Source organism: Aspergillus terreus, genomic scaffold (assembly GCF_000149615.1).
Source record: "Aspergillus terreus NIH2624 scaffold_3 genomic scaffold, whole genome shotgun sequence".
Classification (NCBI taxonomy): Eukaryota; Fungi; Ascomycota; class Eurotiomycetes; order Eurotiales; family Aspergillaceae; genus Aspergillus; species Aspergillus terreus.
In genome coordinates this window covers 433,598-450,301 of record NT_165926.1, presented here as the reverse complement: position 1 = coordinate 450,301, position 16,704 = coordinate 433,598, and the positions used below count along the sequence as shown (strand labels likewise).

Here is a 16,704-nt window from a genome sequence, read left to right as displayed (position 1 = left end):
TGACGGGGAGCTGAATGGGCGGTCCTACGGTTGAAGGATCCATGTTGATGTTCACAGGAGAGGAGAGAAATGGTATAGATCAGGTTGATATCGCGGGGAGAATAGAGGAAATATATATGTATGTCATGTCATACTCTTATCGCAAAGCTGATAAGATGCAACGGCGTTCTCCGCCTTCATCCTAATCGGGAAAAGCGGCACTAGTTCGATTCCCGGAGCAAGCTTTCTTTTTGACTCGTTTTGTTCGACAGCCCCCCGTGACCGATCGTGATACCATCATCCATCCATCGCAAAGACGGCCGTCTTGCACGTCTTCACCTCGCGTTTCTTCCTCCCACTCTCTCACTGCCTTCTCTTCCTCCTCCCTCCCTTTGTCCATTCTCCTTTTCCTCCCCTCCATCTTATCTCCACTCTTTATCCTCCCCCTTCGACCTCCCCCCGCCCCGCGGGCCCCTAGCTCTGTCTCCGCTACTAGGAGTCCGTGTCAGTCCTGAAGCTTAGAAAAAAGATGCCCAGTAAGCTTGGTCTACCCCCAATTCTTCCTGGGAGCTCCAATTGCCATAACACACAACTAACCACTACTTCTCCCTGACAGTCCGGCCCTTGGATGACTGGCTCGCCAGCCGTCATTCCTCTCTTCCCCTCTCCGCCCTCAAAGGCGCCGTCGTCGGAATTGATGCGTCGCACTACATCTCCCAGCACCTTCTTCACCACTCCACCCGCGAGCCTCTGCTGGTCGCCCTGGGTGGCTTTCCGTTCGCACTCAAGAGTAATATCGAAAGAGAGTTACGTCTACTCAAAGAGCTCGGAATTGCAACCCTCTTCGTCTTCAATGGCCTAGACTTTGGCACCAAAAACCAACGACCCCACGTCTCACCGGAGTCGGTCCGTGCCTTCGAACAAGCCTGGGATCTCTACGACCAGCAACAGGCCGACCAGGTCGTGGATGCGTTCAGCGGAGCCGGTAGGGATCCCTTCCCGAAATCCATATTTGAGAAGCCCAAACTAACGCACCGGCTGATGAAGGCACCCCTCGGCCGGAAACTCTCTATCGCTTTTTGCAGCGTATCCTGCGCCAAAATGGCGTGGACTACCTCGTCGCCCCCTACAGTGCTGCGGCTCAGGTAAGACAATCTACGCATACCTTGTGCTTCTCTTGCGCTCTTCTGACCGCCTTCTCTCACAGCTGTCCTACCTTGCGAAAGGAACCAACCCCCTCGTTGATGCCATCTGTGGACCAACTGAAGTCCTCCTGTTCGACGTCGACAAGTTGATTACTCGCATTGACATCGACCCGGCCCAGTTTCACTGGGTTACCAAGCAGACATGTCAGGAGGAGCTTACTCGTCTTTCCAATGAGCAGTTCCTCGATTTCTGTCTCCTCCTTGGGTCTTCCTTCCTGCCCACCTTTCCTGCCTTCGAAAATCCTCAATTCCCTGGCAAGTTTACTCTGCAACATGCGCTCCAGATGTTCAACTTGGGCGGACGCAGTGCACTGTCTCTTTGTGCTCAGTTTGAAGACAACCCTCGTGTTCTGGACCTCCAATACACCGACCGCTACAAGCGTGCCTTAATGACCGTCAAACACCATGTCTACATGGATGAAGAAGGCCGGGTTGGCCCTATGGACCCTGAAAATACCTCCAACGATATGCATGAGTTGATAGGCCAGCGCCTGCCGGAAGAGCTTTACTTCTACCTCTCCAAAGGTGTTCTCGGCCCGGACGTCCCCAACTACCTGACCTCTGGCGAGGTACTTGTTTCTCTCCCTCTAGGAGTAGAGGATACGGAGATCTACCGCCACGTCGCGGGTAGCGCCCTTACCCCAATCCGCACACAGGCCATTTGTCTTTTGTCCAATTCCCTCCACCGATTCTATCAAACCAAAGTGATTAATGTCCGCACCTGGTATGACGAAAAGTCAGACTCGTCGATCAACCTCAAAACGATTCCCTCTGTCAAGGAAAGCATCGCGCCTTGGAAGATTCGGTCCAACCAGCTCCCTGACTCGCTGAAGAAGCTGCAGGTTCGTAACGCATGCTCTCCACTTTTCATATGTTTGTCTAACTGTTTTCAGGAGTCCTGTGGCTTGTTCAAGTTTGCCGTCCAGAGCCTGAAGGACTCGGACTTTGCCTCCAAATCTTTGAAAGCCAGAGAGTCTCAGGTATGATCTGTTGAAGTGCCAGGGAGGGAAAGAAGCTAATTGTTCCAGCCATTGTCGTCACAAGATGAAATCCTCGCCAATGTGTTCTGGCGGTTCTTGCAACTCCGAGGGTATATTGATGAAAAAACCCACCAGCTTACGCAGTGGGGTGCTTGCCTGGAGCAGGCGCTCTCCGTCTTGGACCCGTCGGATACGCTTGAAGAGGCTACATTCCTCGCAATTGAGATGCTTCGTTTCGGACTTCTCAATTCCAAGCAGTGGTTCTCCCATGTCTCGGGAGGACCAATGCGGGGATCAGGTGAGCTTGTGCGTTGCCTTAAAGACGGAGATGTTTCTAACTGGAATTCTTAGATGAGGACAAGAGCTTCAATATGTTGGTGTCCCGCGTGGCGTGCATCGCCAAGTTACAGCATAAGAGCATCGGATACTCGGGCCCTCTCAGCAGACAGTTGCTATGCTACCGCTCTCTGGTTTCGGAGGTTCGGTCTGCGTTACGGAATCTGATCGAGGTGGTTTTGACTGGTCTCCTTCTCAGCGGCGATGCTGATCGGGAGCGGTCCGACTGGAACGACCTGAGTATTAGGTGAGGAACTCCGGGCTAGGAATACCCGACCGGCCATCTGACTGTGCAAATAGACTCCCGTTCATTGACGATAACGACTGCGGCCTTGGAATTGCCGTGCGCACGTACCTGGATGACCTGCCTCTGCAGGCCGATCCGCTCAGCGCGGAGGCACGGGCCGAGGTGAAGTCGAAGGGCAAGGAATGGTTCCAGCACAGTGACAGTTTCACGGGCAACTTGGACATGGCATTCAAGTTGTGGGATGCGGTAAGTTTCCTTCTCCTGGGTCAATCGACCGAAGCTGATCTGGTCTGTAGGTCTACAAGGGGACGCAGCATGCGGGCAAGGAGTTCAAGGACAGCAAGACATTTGAGGCTGCGAACGCCTGGCTCGCAGACAGACGGTGAGGGCCGCATCATGGAGATACCAATTAGTCCTAGTCAAGCAACAAGAAACGCGGGATGCCTGATGAGGATGGATGAATTCCGTAAGAATTATGTATTATGTAGATGAATTAATAAGGCGGTTAGTAATGAAACACCAAGTGGCCTTTCCGTGGCGTCATGCTTGGAGCTCCCCCCATCACACTTCCGCCGCACGGAATCTACTTCAGTCTGGGGATTCCAACCAGGAAATCAAATCAGGAAAACGAAGCTTACTTACTCAGTTCAATTCAATCATATTCTTCTCGAACCGACCCTCCTCCACACCATGGCTCGTTTGAGCTTCCTGCTCGTGAGCTGCCTCACGCTGCTGGTCGGCATTGCCAGCGCCGCCTCCGCGGTCGTCGACCTGATCCCCAAGAACTTCGACAAGGTGGTGCTCCAGTCCGGCAAGCCCGCGCTGGTGGAATTCTTCGCCCCCTGGTGCGGTCACTGCAAGAACCTCGCCCCCGTGTACGAGGAGCTGGGCCAGGCTTTCGCCCACGCCGAGGACAAGGTCACCGTCGGCAAGGTCGACGCCGACGAGCACCGCGATCTCGGCAAGCGCTTCGGCATCCAGGGCTTCCCGACGCTGAAGTGGTTCGATGGCAAGAGTGACACCCCCGAGGACTACAAGGGCGGCCGCGACCTCGAGAGCCTGTCCGCCTTCATCACCGAGAAGACCGGCGTGCGGCCCCGCGGCCCCAAGAAGGAGCCCAGCAAGGTCGAGATGCTGACCGACTCGTCTTTCAAATCGACTATTGGTGGTGACAAGGACGTGCTGGTTGCGTTCACTGCGCCTTGGTGCGGACGTATGTCCCTCCCCTCGTGACTGCGTTTTACGCATGCTACAGGTACTGACGATTACGCACACTACAGACTGCAAGAGCCTCGCGCCCACCTGGGAAACCCTCGCCAACGACTTCGCCCTCGAGTCCGACGTTGTCATCGCCAAGGTCGACGCCGAGGCCGAGAACGCCCGCGCCACCGCGAAGGAGCAGGGCGTGACCGGCTACCCGACCATCAAGTTCTTCCCCAAGGGCTCGACCGAGGGCATTGCCTACTCCGGGGCGCGCTCCGAGGAGGCCTTCATCGACTTCCTGAACGAGAAGACGGGCACCAACCGCGCCCCCGGCGGCGGCCTCAACGAGAAGGCTGGCACCGTCACCGTGCTCGACGAGCTGGTCGCCCGGTACACGTCGTCGGAGAACTTCTCCGAGCTGGTGGCCGAGGTCTCCAAGGCCGCCAAGGGCCTGCAGGACAAGTATGCGCAGTACTACGTCAAGGTGGCGCAGAAGCTGGCCGATAACCACGAGTATGCGCAGAAGGAGTTTGCGCGTCTGTCGAAGATCCTGAAGAAGGGCGGCTCGGCACCGGAGAAAGTCGATGATCTCATCTCGCGGAGCAATGTGCTGCGTCGGTTCCTTGGCGACAAGAAGGCGCAGAAGGACGAGTTGTAGATAGACTGGGTGACATGGATGATTTTGTACTGCGAGGACGCTTGTGATATAGTCGGATGGTTTTGTATTGAGAATGCAGATGCGGGATCTTGCTATGAACATGCATCGGTTATGGGTATCTTGAGCGGTGTCTCCGCAGGATGATGTATGGAGCGTAAAACGAAACAGATAGACGCGAAAGAAAAATGAAATGCATCGCTTCATAAACCGTGATAGACACGAGGTAACGGAGGCAGCCTCCGACAATCGTACATCACTTCTCCGTGTTACTTGTCGCCGCATCGGAAACCACCGTCAGCGACGCCTCGAGTTCGTCCAGTCGTCGGGCCATGTCGTCCACTAAGTGCATCGTCAGTCTGCGTCTTCGCTAGCCAGTGCCCAACCCTTCCGAGGGAGGGACGGAAGTACGAACGCTTCCCAAACATCTCCCGCGACACGGTGTCGAATTTATGCTGCAATTGGTCTAGGAGTTCATCGACGGCGGCCGTGAACTGTTCTTGCGCGTCTGTTGACTACAGCGTGCGCCTGGTTAGCTGTGCGCCTGTGGAGGGTCGGGCCCAATACAGGGGTACGAACCGGCTGTGCAGCGGGCGAAGAGACCTGCTCCGCGGCGGGTTTAGCCTCGTCTGACATGGCGACCTCTCAACGCGAGTTCAAACGAAAGTATGAGTGAGCAAAAGGAATGCAAGTCAAGTATACTCTGGGTATGGCAGCGTACAGGGCTAGGAGAAGATAAGCACCGGATCAACAAATCCGCCGACCACCGATAAGCCCACACCCGAACAGGACTAGCGCATGGTGGATCACCGCCTAACCCTATCCAGTCTAGCGTTATCCCAAAAAAATTCCCATGCGGTTGGAGGCAGTTCCGTCGCAAGTATTACCTTCCTCCACACCATATCCTTTCTCGCGCAGGAACTGTCACGATGCCGAAGCGGAGTCAGCTGCTGCAGGCCCTGGACCACTACAAGGGCCGGGATTACGACGCCGAGAAGCAGAAGAAGCTCGTTCGGGCTGCGAAGAAGAAGAAGGCGGCGAAGCAGGCTGATCCCGCGGAAGATGTTGTATGTTCTCTTTCTTTCTTCGTTTGCGTGCAGATCTAATTCAGACGCCACAGGTTGAATCGGAAAAAGTGAAGAAGGCGGAGGAAGCCGAGGAGAGCGACGAGGAAAGTGACGAACAGTCTGAAGACAACGCCGAAGAAAAGAGCGACGACGAACACAACGAGAACGAGGAAGAAGAGGAAGATGACGAGGAAGAGGAGGAAGAAGATATCCCCCTGTCAGACCTCTCCGACGACGAAAGAGAAGATGTCATCCCGCACCAGCGTCTCACAATCAACAACTCCGCCGCCATCACCTCCTCCCTCAAGCGCATCTCCTTCATCAACTCCAACACCGCCTTCTCCGAGCACAACTCGCTGGTCTCGACCGAGCCCATCGACGTTCCCGACCCCAACGACGACCTGGCCCGCGAACTCGCCTTCTACAAAGTGTGCCAGGCCGCCGCCACCACCGCCCGCGGCCTGCTGAAGAAGGAGGGTGTGCCCTTCACCCGCCCCGGCGACTACTTCGCCGAGATGGTCAAGACCGACGAGCACATGGACAAGATCAAGAAGAAGCTGTACGACGAGGCCGCCGCCAAGAAGGCCGCCGCCGAGGCCCGCAAGCAGCGCGATCTCAAGAAGTTCGGAAAGCAGGTCCAGGTGGCTAAGCTGCAGCAGCGTGCGAAGGAGAAGCGCGAGACTCTGGAGAAGATCAATGCCTTGAAGAAGAGTGCGTCTCCCTGCCCTACCCTTTGGACTTTACAGTTATATGTTCGAGTCGGGAAAATGTACTGACTACTCGCAGAGCGGAAAGCAGACACGTCGGGCCCGACCGACGACTCCGGTGACCTGTTCGACGTCAGCATCGACGACGCCAACCAGGCTGGCAGCCGGAAGCGCAGCCGCACCACCGAGAAGGGCGGCCCGTCGCTGAAGCGCCAGAAGAAGAACGAGAAGTACGGCTTCGGCGGGAAGAAGCGACATGCGAAGAGCGGCGATGCGCTCTCCAGCGGTGACCTGCGGAACTTCTCGGTGAAGAAGATGAAGGGTGGCGCTAAACGACCTGGAAAGAGCAAGAGAGCGGCGGCAAAGGGACGTGTATGAATAGATTCTCCAGGCTTCGTTTCTTTGTTTTGATCCTTGCTCGGTATGGGTGTAAAAGCAGGTTGTTTTGCGTTTATCAAAAGAATTCCGTCGACTACTAGATCAGAACCAGCGGCTCGTATATAACCGAATTAATATTGACGTTGTCAATTGCTCCTCGTTGCATAGTCATTATCAACTAGTCTCAAGTAGGTATCATCCCAAAATCACTAAATCCATGCCAGTCCCATGAATCTCAACGCCGCTCCTATCTTGCCCTTGACGCCTGGCTGGAACGCCCATACCTCACCCATTGCAAAGCCTCCATGCGAATCAGAAACGCTCAATGATTCCACCCGTGTATTTTGTTGTTGGGTATGTTGTGTTTCCCGTAATTTGGTTGTTCCTGGGTCACCCATTATACATTGCTTCATGTCCAACCTGGTCTAGGTCTCTATCGAGCTGGTCCCGTTGGTGTCGCCGTTGATTGCCGGAAGGCCAAGCCCATCCCCTCCCATTTCTCGAATCCGGCTGAGAAGATGATCCACCGGAAGACCGATGTTGAGGCGCTGTTCGGAAAAGACAAGGTCCAGTTTGGCCTTGGTGTCGTCGGCGTGAGCCAGCGAATGATCCCGGATCATCTCCTGACCGCGCTTTGTGTTGCTCTTCTGGATCATCTTTCCGCAGTCCCGGACCTGGCAGATCCAGGTATCGGATGGGAGTCCATCACCATGGTGCACGTCGATCTCCGAAGCTTCCTGGTCGGCAACAGATACTGAGGTGTTCCTGCTCTGAAGCGTCTCCTGTAGGGGGGTCTTCTGGAACGGGGTTGACCCCGATTCCGACAGTATGGACCGAGTCCGGCGCTTCGCTCGCGTGGACAGCGGATCCCGAACGAGGTCATGGCCACGGACTTTACTCGGCGTTTCGACTTCATCCATAGCGTCGGTGTTGTCGTCGGACAGATCCTCCTGGGCAATCGCCGCGCTGCGCGTGCGCTTGCCCGTCTGTTTCGTGGCGACTGAGCTTTTCGGGCGGAGAACTGACTTGCGGACCCGTCGTCTCCGTGCTCGGGGCTGATCCTCGTCTTGTTCACTGTCCTCAGCGGACGAGTCGTCATTTGCCGACATCCGCGGCCGTAGCGGCGTAAGGGCGACATGCTTGGCGTCATTTTTCTTCGACGCAGCTTTCAGCTCCCGGTATATGACTTTGCGAGACCAATCAAACGCGTTCGTTTTCGCTTCGTCCATCATCTCCAGGACGGCGTCCGCCCTCGATGCCAGTAGGTCTCGCGCGTAGTCCTCGGAGTCGATCTCGAACTGCCCCACGAGAGTTGACGCGACCAGATCGAGCGTCAATTGCCGCTTCGCCAAGTGTCCTGCATCCTTGAGGTCTGTGATGATCTTGTATATCTCTTCCGCCTGGGTTTTCGATACAGTAGTGGGATCGGGGGAGTGGGTTTTCTCCGCGTCGTCGTTGTTGTCGTCGTCGCTGTCTTCGGCGTCGGAGTCTTGCGTCTTCGGTTCTTGCTTGGCTTTGATCTCCTCGTAATCCTCCTATTTCCGTCAGCATTGCCCGCCATCCGAGTCACACGGTCCGGATCGACAGCACGTACCGGGAATGTCTCGCACAGATGCTGGAAGACATTCGTCTCCGTCCACTGCACATTTTCCTCGCCCTTCAGCATGCGCGAGAGCAGAAACGTATGGTGTTTGTGAAACACTTCGAGCGAATCATCGGCGTCCTCGCAGATCCCATGCGTGTGGTTCACATACTATCCCCTAGCTGTCAGCACACCCTTTGACTCCCGCAATGGAACAATCTCACCTCTTCACACAGATACTCGACGCTCGGATTCCAGTTCCGCCGCTTCCGCCGCTTGGCCTGATGCCGGTCCGCAAGGAAATACAGCAGATCGATAGCCTCAATGACATCGTTGAATATGTTGCGGTAGCCCCTCGCGGGGGAGATGGAGAACCACCCGGCGCGGCCGGCTACCCAAAAGCCGACTTCGCCGTCATTGTGCTGGCCGTAAGCGTAGTGCGTGACGTTTTCGAGCACGATTCGTTTGGAGAGGTAGTCGGGGTCGAGGACTGCATTAAAGCCTTTGTTAGTATGCTCTGTACAAGGAGCCATACTTCGTTACGAGAAGAACAGGCATCAAGGAATACGCACCGAGCGATTCCTGCTCCTCCTCCACCTCGTCCAGGCAGCCGGTTACCTGGACGGGATTGTCCTCGGAGGCGGCGAGAAGGTTCGCATAGCGGGATTTGCCTGGGACCAGAACTCGCACCTCGGACAAACTGAACTCTTCCCAGTCGTTCTCGTCGACGAGAGACGGGTCTCTGGGGGCCAGGACACTATCTTCTCGCGAGGTCATGTCTCCAGGGGAGCATGGTGGTATAAAGAGAATTGGAGGGAGAAGATGAGTGTAGTGAGGGTGGAAGAGAAGCGTGAGACGATGGATGTAAGGTTGATCGAGGGGTTACGTAAATACCGGGGAGCGCGTACCTGTACGGAGTAAATTACCGTACGGCTGATAGGAAACTTCCGATAACCTTCAGTCAATCGGATACCTTAATTTTTCTTCACCTCACAGCGCTTCATCAGTCTCTCCAGCTCAATTGCCTCACCAATTACAGTTCATTCGCTGCTAGTCCCTGTTCAATTTCCTCCGACCCCTAATCCACCCAACTGATGGGCCTCCGTCGCGGCCTGCGACTCTTTCGAACCACCATGTCCGGAGAAAAGATCTACGAAGGCGTCTTCGGTGCGCACCTCCCCTCAGAAAGCATCTCGACCCTAAACTAACCCTTCCAGCCGTGCACAAACCGCAAGGCATCACCTCAGCCGACGTCATCCGCAACCTGCAGCACCACTTCAACCCGTCGAAGCTCTTCCAGCCGTGGCTGGAGACGGAGCGGGCGCGGCGCAAACGCGAGAGTAAGTTCCAGCGCAACCGGCGGCGCACGCAACGGCTGGACGTGAAGATCGGCCACGGCGGCACCCTCGATCCGCTTGCGACCGGCGTGCTCGTCACTGGCGTCGGCAAGGGCACCAAGCAGCTGAACGACTTCCTGGGCTGCACCAAGTCGTACGAGACGGTCGTGCTGTTCGGCGCCGAGACCGACACCTATGACTGTCTGGGCAAGATCGTGCGCCGCGCGCCCTACGAGCACGTCACCCGCGCCGCTGTCGAGGCCGCCCTCGACCGCTTCCGCGGCAAGATCATGCAGCGGCCCCCGATCTTCTCCGCCCTCAAGGTTAACGGGAAAAAGCTCTACGAGTATGCCCGTGAGGGGAAACTGCCCCCTGTCGAGATCCAGGAACGTCCAGTCGAGGTCTCCGATCTGCGCATCGTCGAGTGGTATGAGCCTGGTTCGCATGACTATCGCTGGCCTGAGGAGGAGGCTCCCGCAGAGGAGAAGGCTGTCGCTGAGAAGCTACTCGAAAAGGACGATGCGCTGCCCGTCGCGGCGTCTGCACCAGAGGAGGGTGTAACGGCGGATGCGCCGGCTGCCGCGTCGAAACGGAAGACGCCCCCGCCGGAAGGCAGTCCCAAGGACGGGGAGCAGACACCGGCCGAAGATGATTCGGCGCCGACAGCGAAGAAGCAGAAGGTGTCCGCGGAGGGCGAGGCCGCGCCGGTGGAACCCGAGCAACCGTCTAGTAAAGAGGAAGAGACCGAGAAGCCGGAGACGCCGGAAGCGAAGACTGACGCACCCAAGGCGCAGCCACCGGCTGTGAAGATTGTCATGACCGTCTCGTCTGGGTTCTACGTTCGCTCGTTGGCGCATGACCTCGGCAAGGCCGTTGGCAGCTGTGGTCTCATGAGTTCTTTGATTCGCACGCGTCAGGCGCACTTCGACCTCGACCCTGAGAAGGTTCTCGAGTATAAGGACCTCGAGGCGGGTGAAGAGGTCTGGGGCCCCAAGGTCCAGCGCTTTCTGGAGGAATGGGAGAAGAAGCGGGAGGCCGAGGAGAAGGACTCGGCTCGAGCGTCGCCTTGATGGTTGGTATGGGGACATGTATCATCGCGTGCCTTTTAGTCTACTGTATACAAATTCAGATCGCGCGCGGAAGTTCCATTCAATACGGGGATCCAACGCAGGTCCAGAGTCGAACGTCCCTGCGAGCATAAGGCCATTCTACGGAGTACGCCGAGGACAGCAAGCAGGCCGCCAGAACCATGAATATGCCACAAGATATGATGTTGGTTTATTCAGTTACTCCCCATGATCCCTACGCCAAACAGCAACGCTGCGAGGCACTCAGTCTAATCATAAGATCATACAGCTCATCAGGTGAACCAAGGATAAATGACAAAGAAAGGAAGGCTCTGGGTTGCCAAGGAAAGGAACCAGCTGTAAGACTAGATACCACAACAGCAAACAAACAAGGGAAACCATTTTAGAAGGGGTATACCGCTGTAAACACAAGGAAAGGATCAAGGATAGGTGAAGAGTGAGACAGAAGATGCATGTCAACACAGACAGAAAAATGGAAGGAAATGCTCTATGTAATGCAAAGACTATTGAGTTGGAGGCGACTGATGGATGCTGTGGGCATGAACAAGGGCTAGATAATGTCAGTGGCCGATTCTCGTGTCATGCAATGGATGTAGAACTCACTCTGAAGTACAAAAGCCTGTCCTTGGCGGGACTCACACGCACACTGCAGGGTGCTACCGTTGAACAAATCCAGCATGATACTGTTGGGCATCTCTTCCCGATCTTCATCGGGGAGACAAGGCGTCTTGAATTCCGTCATGTGGAACCGTTTGACCATGTTCCTCTGGGTCGAATCCGCGTTCGCAGGTGTCAGAACCAGATAACCCTGGTCATCGACTCGGACGAAGCGCCGTTTCCACAGGAGCGCGTCCGGGAATTGGACATTAACCTCGCCGATGTCGACCGCCTCAGGAGCTTCCGCTGCCTCCGACTCTTTGCTCCGAGAAGGCGAGCTTTCCTCCTTGACAACGGGGCTTACAGTCGAAACAGTGCTCTTTCGGGAGTGAGATTTGATCGACGACATGCGGCGAATCAGTCGAGACGTCCGAGATTCTTTCTTTTCCTCTGGGGATGAGGCGATCTCGTTTCTTGATGTCGAAGAGATGGATAGCCGGCTTTCCGAGCGCGGGGGAGGGCCCGAGCCTGCCGAGGCCGCAGAGGACGTCGACATGCTACGCTCGGCATTGTTGGTTGCCGACTCCGCCGACAAGCTCTGTGAAAGAGGAGCTTCCGACGTCTCATGTTCGACGGTCAATGGGCTCGCTTGGAGATTGAGCACGCCAGATTCGGTCGATTCCCCGTTCGCGTCACTGGGTGCAGGTTCGCGGATGATCCGAGCGGTTACCGAGACCGACCGGGTCGTACGCTTTCCCCCAGTACTCGATTGCGAGCCACGACGTGACACGCTCGAGGCTCGAGAGAACGCTTCCGGCGTGTATGTGCTATGCCGAGAGGGGCCGTTATCTGGACTGCTGAGGGACACCGAGGCTCTCTTGCGGAGAGTCTCGAAGGACGAGGACGCAGATGGCGGGGTTAAGTTCTGGGACGAGTGGGATGGAGAGTTGTTTGAGAACTTTTCCAAGGCTTTGATACGTTTCGAGATCCCCGACGACACGTTGATCTTCTTGGCCACCAGAACCGGGCTCGTGGAGTTGTCCGTGTCGGGGTAGGGCGTCGAAACCGATCTGCCCACCGCGAATGCTTGCATGTTGGGCGTGGGATGACCAACCGCACTGGGATTGGAGACGGCTCGCGAATTCCTCCAGGCATCCGGGGCCACGGTCTCGTTGGCACTGTTGGAGTAGCCGGGAGACAACGGCGACTTCCCGACGGATATGGGCTTGGCCTCTTCCACCGTGGCACTCGTTAATTCTTCCATGAAGGAGTCGTCCGAGAGGAGGTTATCGTCATCAGAATATTCCGGGGTCGGGACTTGGATGGGCTCGAGGAGAGGTTTGCGTTTATCCTTGGGCTGGTTCACGTCCTTGTCTTCCACGGTCGGAATTTCAGGGGTCAATTCATGCTGCGGTGTGGTTCCGGGAGAAGCAGCTGCTTTGGAGGGGTCAGGGGCGGCGTCCAGTGGTGATTCAGAGGAGGGAGAGGTAGGAAGAGCAATAGACTGTGGGGGGAGGGGGTCGGTGGATGGGCCTGTCCGGTCGCCCTCTGGTTCTGCAGGAACAGGAGGTTTCGTTTCCGCCGGTGGGGACGTAGAAGCAGCCGTAATTTCTTCCTCTGGAGCTTTTGGCGACTGCTCCCCGAGTGGGACTTCGATGACGGCGCTAGGCGAGTCGGGGCCACTCTTAGCCTCACGGTCAACAGACACGACCAAGTCCTGCTGGATGGCGTTTGTTTCGGGCTCGGTAAGGCTTGGTGTCTTCTGAAACTGCCCCGTTTCTGCCGTTTCACGAGGATCCATCGAATTTTCTTCGTTTGTCGTCGGGGGTAATATATCAGCAGGGGGATCCCCACGCTGATCAGGGTCGGTGGATAGGGGCAGGACCGGCTCGGACTGCGATTGCTCTGCTGAGTTTTCTTCGTCCTCGTTAGGAGACTCTGAGGGCTCTGGAGGCGCGCACGGCTGCGTTTCGGACAGCGGCTCCTTGCCGTTCTCTATGCCGCTCGTCTGTTTGTTACTAGTATCCGACGTTCCGCTTCCCTGAAAGATGTTCTCCTTATCCTCCACTGCATCCAAGACGGGCTTTTCGGGCTCCTGAGCCGGCTTTGAGTTCTTTCCCTCTTGTGCCTTCTTTTGCATTTGTGTCTTCCGGAGTTGGAGAGCTTTCATCAGCCGCTCCTTCTCGTGCGAGGTCCCCGATGATGATAGGGCGCTTAATGATCGAGCACCGGGCGACAGCTGGGGTCGTCCAATTTGCATGGACGCGGGCGGGACTAATAGAGGAGGGACCGGCGGTGCGGTACTGGACCTGCTCGACATGCCAGAGAAAGATGCTACTGTGCTCCCTTGTGACCGAGGGCGAGCGGGGGCGGGATTGGACTTTCGTAAGGATGACGAACGCATGCCGGCGGGTAACGAAACGACAGGCCGCTGTTCAGCACTCCGAGACAGGTTCCCCGCGGTGCGAGGACGGCCGCTCCCGTCCACGGACGGTCGAGGGCCGAGTTTTACTTTCTGTTTGTGTACGCTGGAGCGGTCCAGATCCCGTAGGGACGGCCTTGCGGACTGGGTCGATCTGCGGGGCTCGGATGCTGCATAGGAGGCTTCCTCAGCGGGTAGGGGCTTCGAGGGTGCGTATTCCGACACACGACCTTCGGCGATCGACGGGGGGCGTCCATTGGGTTGGTGGTTGTCCACGGGATTCGCGGGGACCGATGGTTCATCGGCGTTCGACGGCGGTTGTGCCTCGGACGGGGGCGGTACAATGGTGGCCTCGGAGAGTTGGCTAAAGGACCGTTCGCGCGTCTCATTGCCGACCGACGGGGCTTGTGTGACGTCTTTTGTCGCGGGACTTTCCTCTGCATCCTCGGCGATCTCCATCAGTCTCCGGCGGCGGAGGGAGCTCGACGAGGAGGTGATGGAACCTGATGCGGTATGTAGCAGACATGCGGACGACAGGGCGCTCTCAGTGAGTTCGGAGGCTTGCGATAAGGAGAAGACGGTGTCATGCGGGGAGAACTTGTCCAGAATCGACTGGAATTGGACGGTGGTACGGGCTGCAGGGGGGATAGCGCGATCTGGTTAGCGGGTGATGTTCGACCAGGGGGCTTGGATATCAATGGGTTTGGCGCACCTTGAATAAGACGAGAGAGGCCCTCGGGCATGTAGCTCAGCACGACCTTCCTGCGACGATACTGGAGAAAGCCATAGAGCGGAGAGGTCTCTTCGTAGGCGTCGATGGCGTTGCGGACGTCGGGCACCCCACCGGTTCCTCGATCGAGGAGGGCGACTTCATCTCTGGAGACATACCGAAGGAGAAACCTGCGAGCGAATGAGTTGGTATGAGCAAAAGCGGACGATGGCACAGTCAGGAACGTACCATCCTCCGGCCTCGGTCAAAACAGATTGATAGGCTTCGAGGACGGCGGGATTATCCAGCCCATTCAGAGACATGGCGGGAGCGGCATTGAGGCGAAGCGTGGAATGATGACAAAGGGGATTTAGGATGGAGACGCAGATGCCCGAGAATTGGTCGCGAGAGAGGAAGATAGAGAGAGAGAGGGAGAAAGAAGAGGAGTGAATGAACAGTAACAGATACAGTAATCAATTCGAGAGATCTGGCTGAACGGACGAACCGCTCAGGAGGTTTTGCAGTCAGGGGCAGACGATGAGTGGCTCGACAACCTCCACTCGGGACTCCACGTTTTCTGGCCCCAATCGGGCACGAGAGGCTGGTGGGTGCGCTGGTCGTTTCAGATTTGATTAGTAGAAGACTAAGTAGAAGGTGTATGTAGTGTACTGTAAGGGTTGTAGAGTGCAAGGAGTGGTCTATAGAATGTAGAGGGGTATAGAGGAGTGGTACAGATTGATGTGAATGAATGTTCTTCAACTGCAGATGATTGGACCCCTGTCGAGTATACCCTCATGCACCTCCAGTTCACCCACCATCCTAGATCTCATTTATAATTTATACGAAACAAGACTCTAATGCGTTCACACCATCAATTCACGTCCTCAGTACAATTGCTATCAAAGCATTGATTCCACAGTGGAATTGATCCTGGAGGTCTCCGCCGCAAAGAAACCCTCGGAGACTCCCGATGCGGGGACCAAAATGTCATAATCCAGATTATAAGTACAAAATCCATCCCATCCATTTTAAACTGTTCTTCTTCGACATAGACAGAAACCGAATACACCATACACCAATTCCTGCCCCCCTCACGACCATCCGACATGCCGACCCTTCCCCCCGTCTCCTCCCTTCCCTCCCTCCCCCAGGAACAGCGGTTCCAGGTGCTGGACACCCTCTTCGAACCGTCCCCCGAACTACACGCCATGATGGCCCCCGTCCTGGCCGACCAGACCTTCGTCTCCTACCCGAGTCTGATCGACGCCGTGGGCGCCCGCATGTCCGCCCTCGCCTCGCCGGATTCGCCCCAGGACCGCGCTGCGCTAGTGGGCATGTTGGGATCGCATCCGCGCCTGGGCCGGCCCAAGGTGGCGTCGCAACCCGAACATCTCAGTGAGTTGAGCAAAAAGGAACAGGCACAGCTGAACCAGGGCGCGGAGGAATTGGGGGAGAAACTGCGGTTGTTGAATGCGGAATACGAAGAGAAGTTTCCCGGGTTGCGATTTGTGTAGGTCCTACAACTACCTATCTATCTGGTTGGTGCTGATATGCGCAGAACGTTTGTCAACGGGCGCAGCCGTGAAGTGATTATGGTGGAGATGCGACAGCGCATTGATCGCGGCGACTATGAACGGGAAGTGCAGGAAGCCATCCAGGTGGGTACTCTGACTACGACGGTCTCGTCCGTTTGATGGACAATGCTAATCTCCGGAACCCGCGGCACGCCAGGCCATGTGTGATATTGCCAAAGACAGGGCCAGTAAGCTAGAAGGCGAGTCGCCGAAGATTTAAGAGAGAGAGAGAGAGAGAGAGAGATGCCTATAATGATCATGATGGGATTATAGAGAGTACCAAAAGCGACCCAATGCGGTATACCGGGGCACCCGAAATGAAGGGTCCTTATGCACCTTATGTATGCTCCTATGCTCCTTAATTTCTTAAAATAACGCATGAATCCCCTTGGTTATGCCAAGATGACTTGCATGAACCAAGCATTATTACGTCGCCAACAATAGCGACGAGAAATATAAGACATCCCGTCTGTACCCGTCGAAAGACCCTGAATTTCGGATGAATTGATGTCATGAGATCATCCGGATCGTGCCGTTTTTCTTCCACCGGCTTCTTTAATCATAATAATAATAGTCACAAAATGTACTAACCATACTACAACCGGATCCAATTAATTCCTCGTCTAAACTATCCCGGA

The 16,704-nt window shown here is 56.0% G+C and overlaps 7 protein-coding genes across 7 annotated transcripts; 5 read left to right on the top strand and 2 right to left on the bottom strand.

Annotated features, from left to right (window-relative positions):
- Nucleotides 1–508: 508 nt before the first annotated feature.
- ATEG_02049 (MKT1 family protein) lies at nt 509–3,133 on the top strand (the record flags this gene model as incomplete). The annotated part of the gene is made up of 9 exons (XM_001211227.1): nt 509–515; nt 596–964; nt 1,027–1,124; nt 1,187–2,026; nt 2,078–2,164; nt 2,213–2,462; nt 2,516–2,747; nt 2,801–2,993; nt 3,044–3,133. The coding sequence occupies 9 exons, from the start codon at nt 509–511 to the stop codon at nt 3,131–3,133; spliced, it is 2,166 nt and encodes a 721-aa protein (XP_001211227.1).
- Nucleotides 3,134–3,437: 304 nt separating this feature from the next.
- On the top strand, nt 3,438–4,608 carry ATEG_02048 (protein disulfide isomerase family protein; the record flags this gene model as incomplete). The annotated part of the gene is made up of 2 exons (XM_001211226.1): nt 3,438–3,960; nt 4,028–4,608. The coding sequence occupies 2 exons, from the start codon at nt 3,438–3,440 to the stop codon at nt 4,606–4,608; spliced, it is 1,104 nt and encodes a 367-aa protein (XP_001211226.1).
- Nucleotides 4,609–5,534: 926 nt separating this feature from the next.
- ATEG_02047 (EBP2 family rRNA-processing protein) lies at nt 5,535–6,757 on the top strand (the record flags this gene model as incomplete). Its single annotated transcript, XM_001211225.1, has 3 exons — nt 5,535–5,672; nt 5,717–6,383; nt 6,459–6,757. 3 exons carry the CDS (start codon nt 5,535–5,537, stop codon nt 6,755–6,757), a joined length of 1,104 nt encoding a protein of 367 aa, XP_001211225.1.
- A 425-nt stretch (nt 6,758–7,182) lies between these two features.
- ATEG_02046 (uncharacterized protein) lies at nt 7,183–8,872 on the bottom strand (the record flags this gene model as incomplete). The annotated part of the gene is made up of 3 exons (XM_001211224.1): nt 7,183–8,292; nt 8,352–8,510; nt 8,564–8,872. 3 exons carry the CDS (start codon nt 8,870–8,872, stop codon nt 7,183–7,185), a joined length of 1,578 nt encoding a protein of 525 aa, XP_001211224.1.
- A 600-nt stretch (nt 8,873–9,472) lies between these two features.
- ATEG_02045 (pseudouridine synthase PUS4) lies at nt 9,473–10,746 on the top strand (the record flags this gene model as incomplete). The annotated part of the gene is made up of 2 exons (XM_001211223.1): nt 9,473–9,506; nt 9,557–10,746. The coding sequence occupies 2 exons, from the start codon at nt 9,473–9,475 to the stop codon at nt 10,744–10,746; spliced, it is 1,224 nt and encodes a 407-aa protein (XP_001211223.1).
- A 521-nt stretch (nt 10,747–11,267) lies between these two features.
- On the bottom strand, nt 11,268–14,815 carry ATEG_02044 (putative GPI-anchored cell surface glycoprotein; the record flags this gene model as incomplete). The annotated part of the gene is made up of 4 exons (XM_001211222.1): nt 11,268–11,314; nt 11,404–14,343; nt 14,496–14,683; nt 14,742–14,815. 4 exons carry the CDS (start codon nt 14,813–14,815, stop codon nt 11,268–11,270), a joined length of 3,249 nt encoding a protein of 1,082 aa, XP_001211222.1.
- Nucleotides 14,816–15,598: 783 nt separating this feature from the next.
- Nucleotides 15,599–16,186, top strand: ATEG_02043 (2-oxo-4-hydroxy-4-carboxy-5-ureidoimidazoline decarboxylase; the record flags this gene model as incomplete). Its single annotated transcript, XM_001211221.1, has 2 exons — nt 15,599–16,002; nt 16,051–16,186. The coding sequence occupies 2 exons, from the start codon at nt 15,599–15,601 to the stop codon at nt 16,184–16,186; spliced, it is 540 nt and encodes a 179-aa protein (XP_001211221.1).
- Between the last annotated feature and the right edge of the window lie 518 nt (nt 16,187–16,704).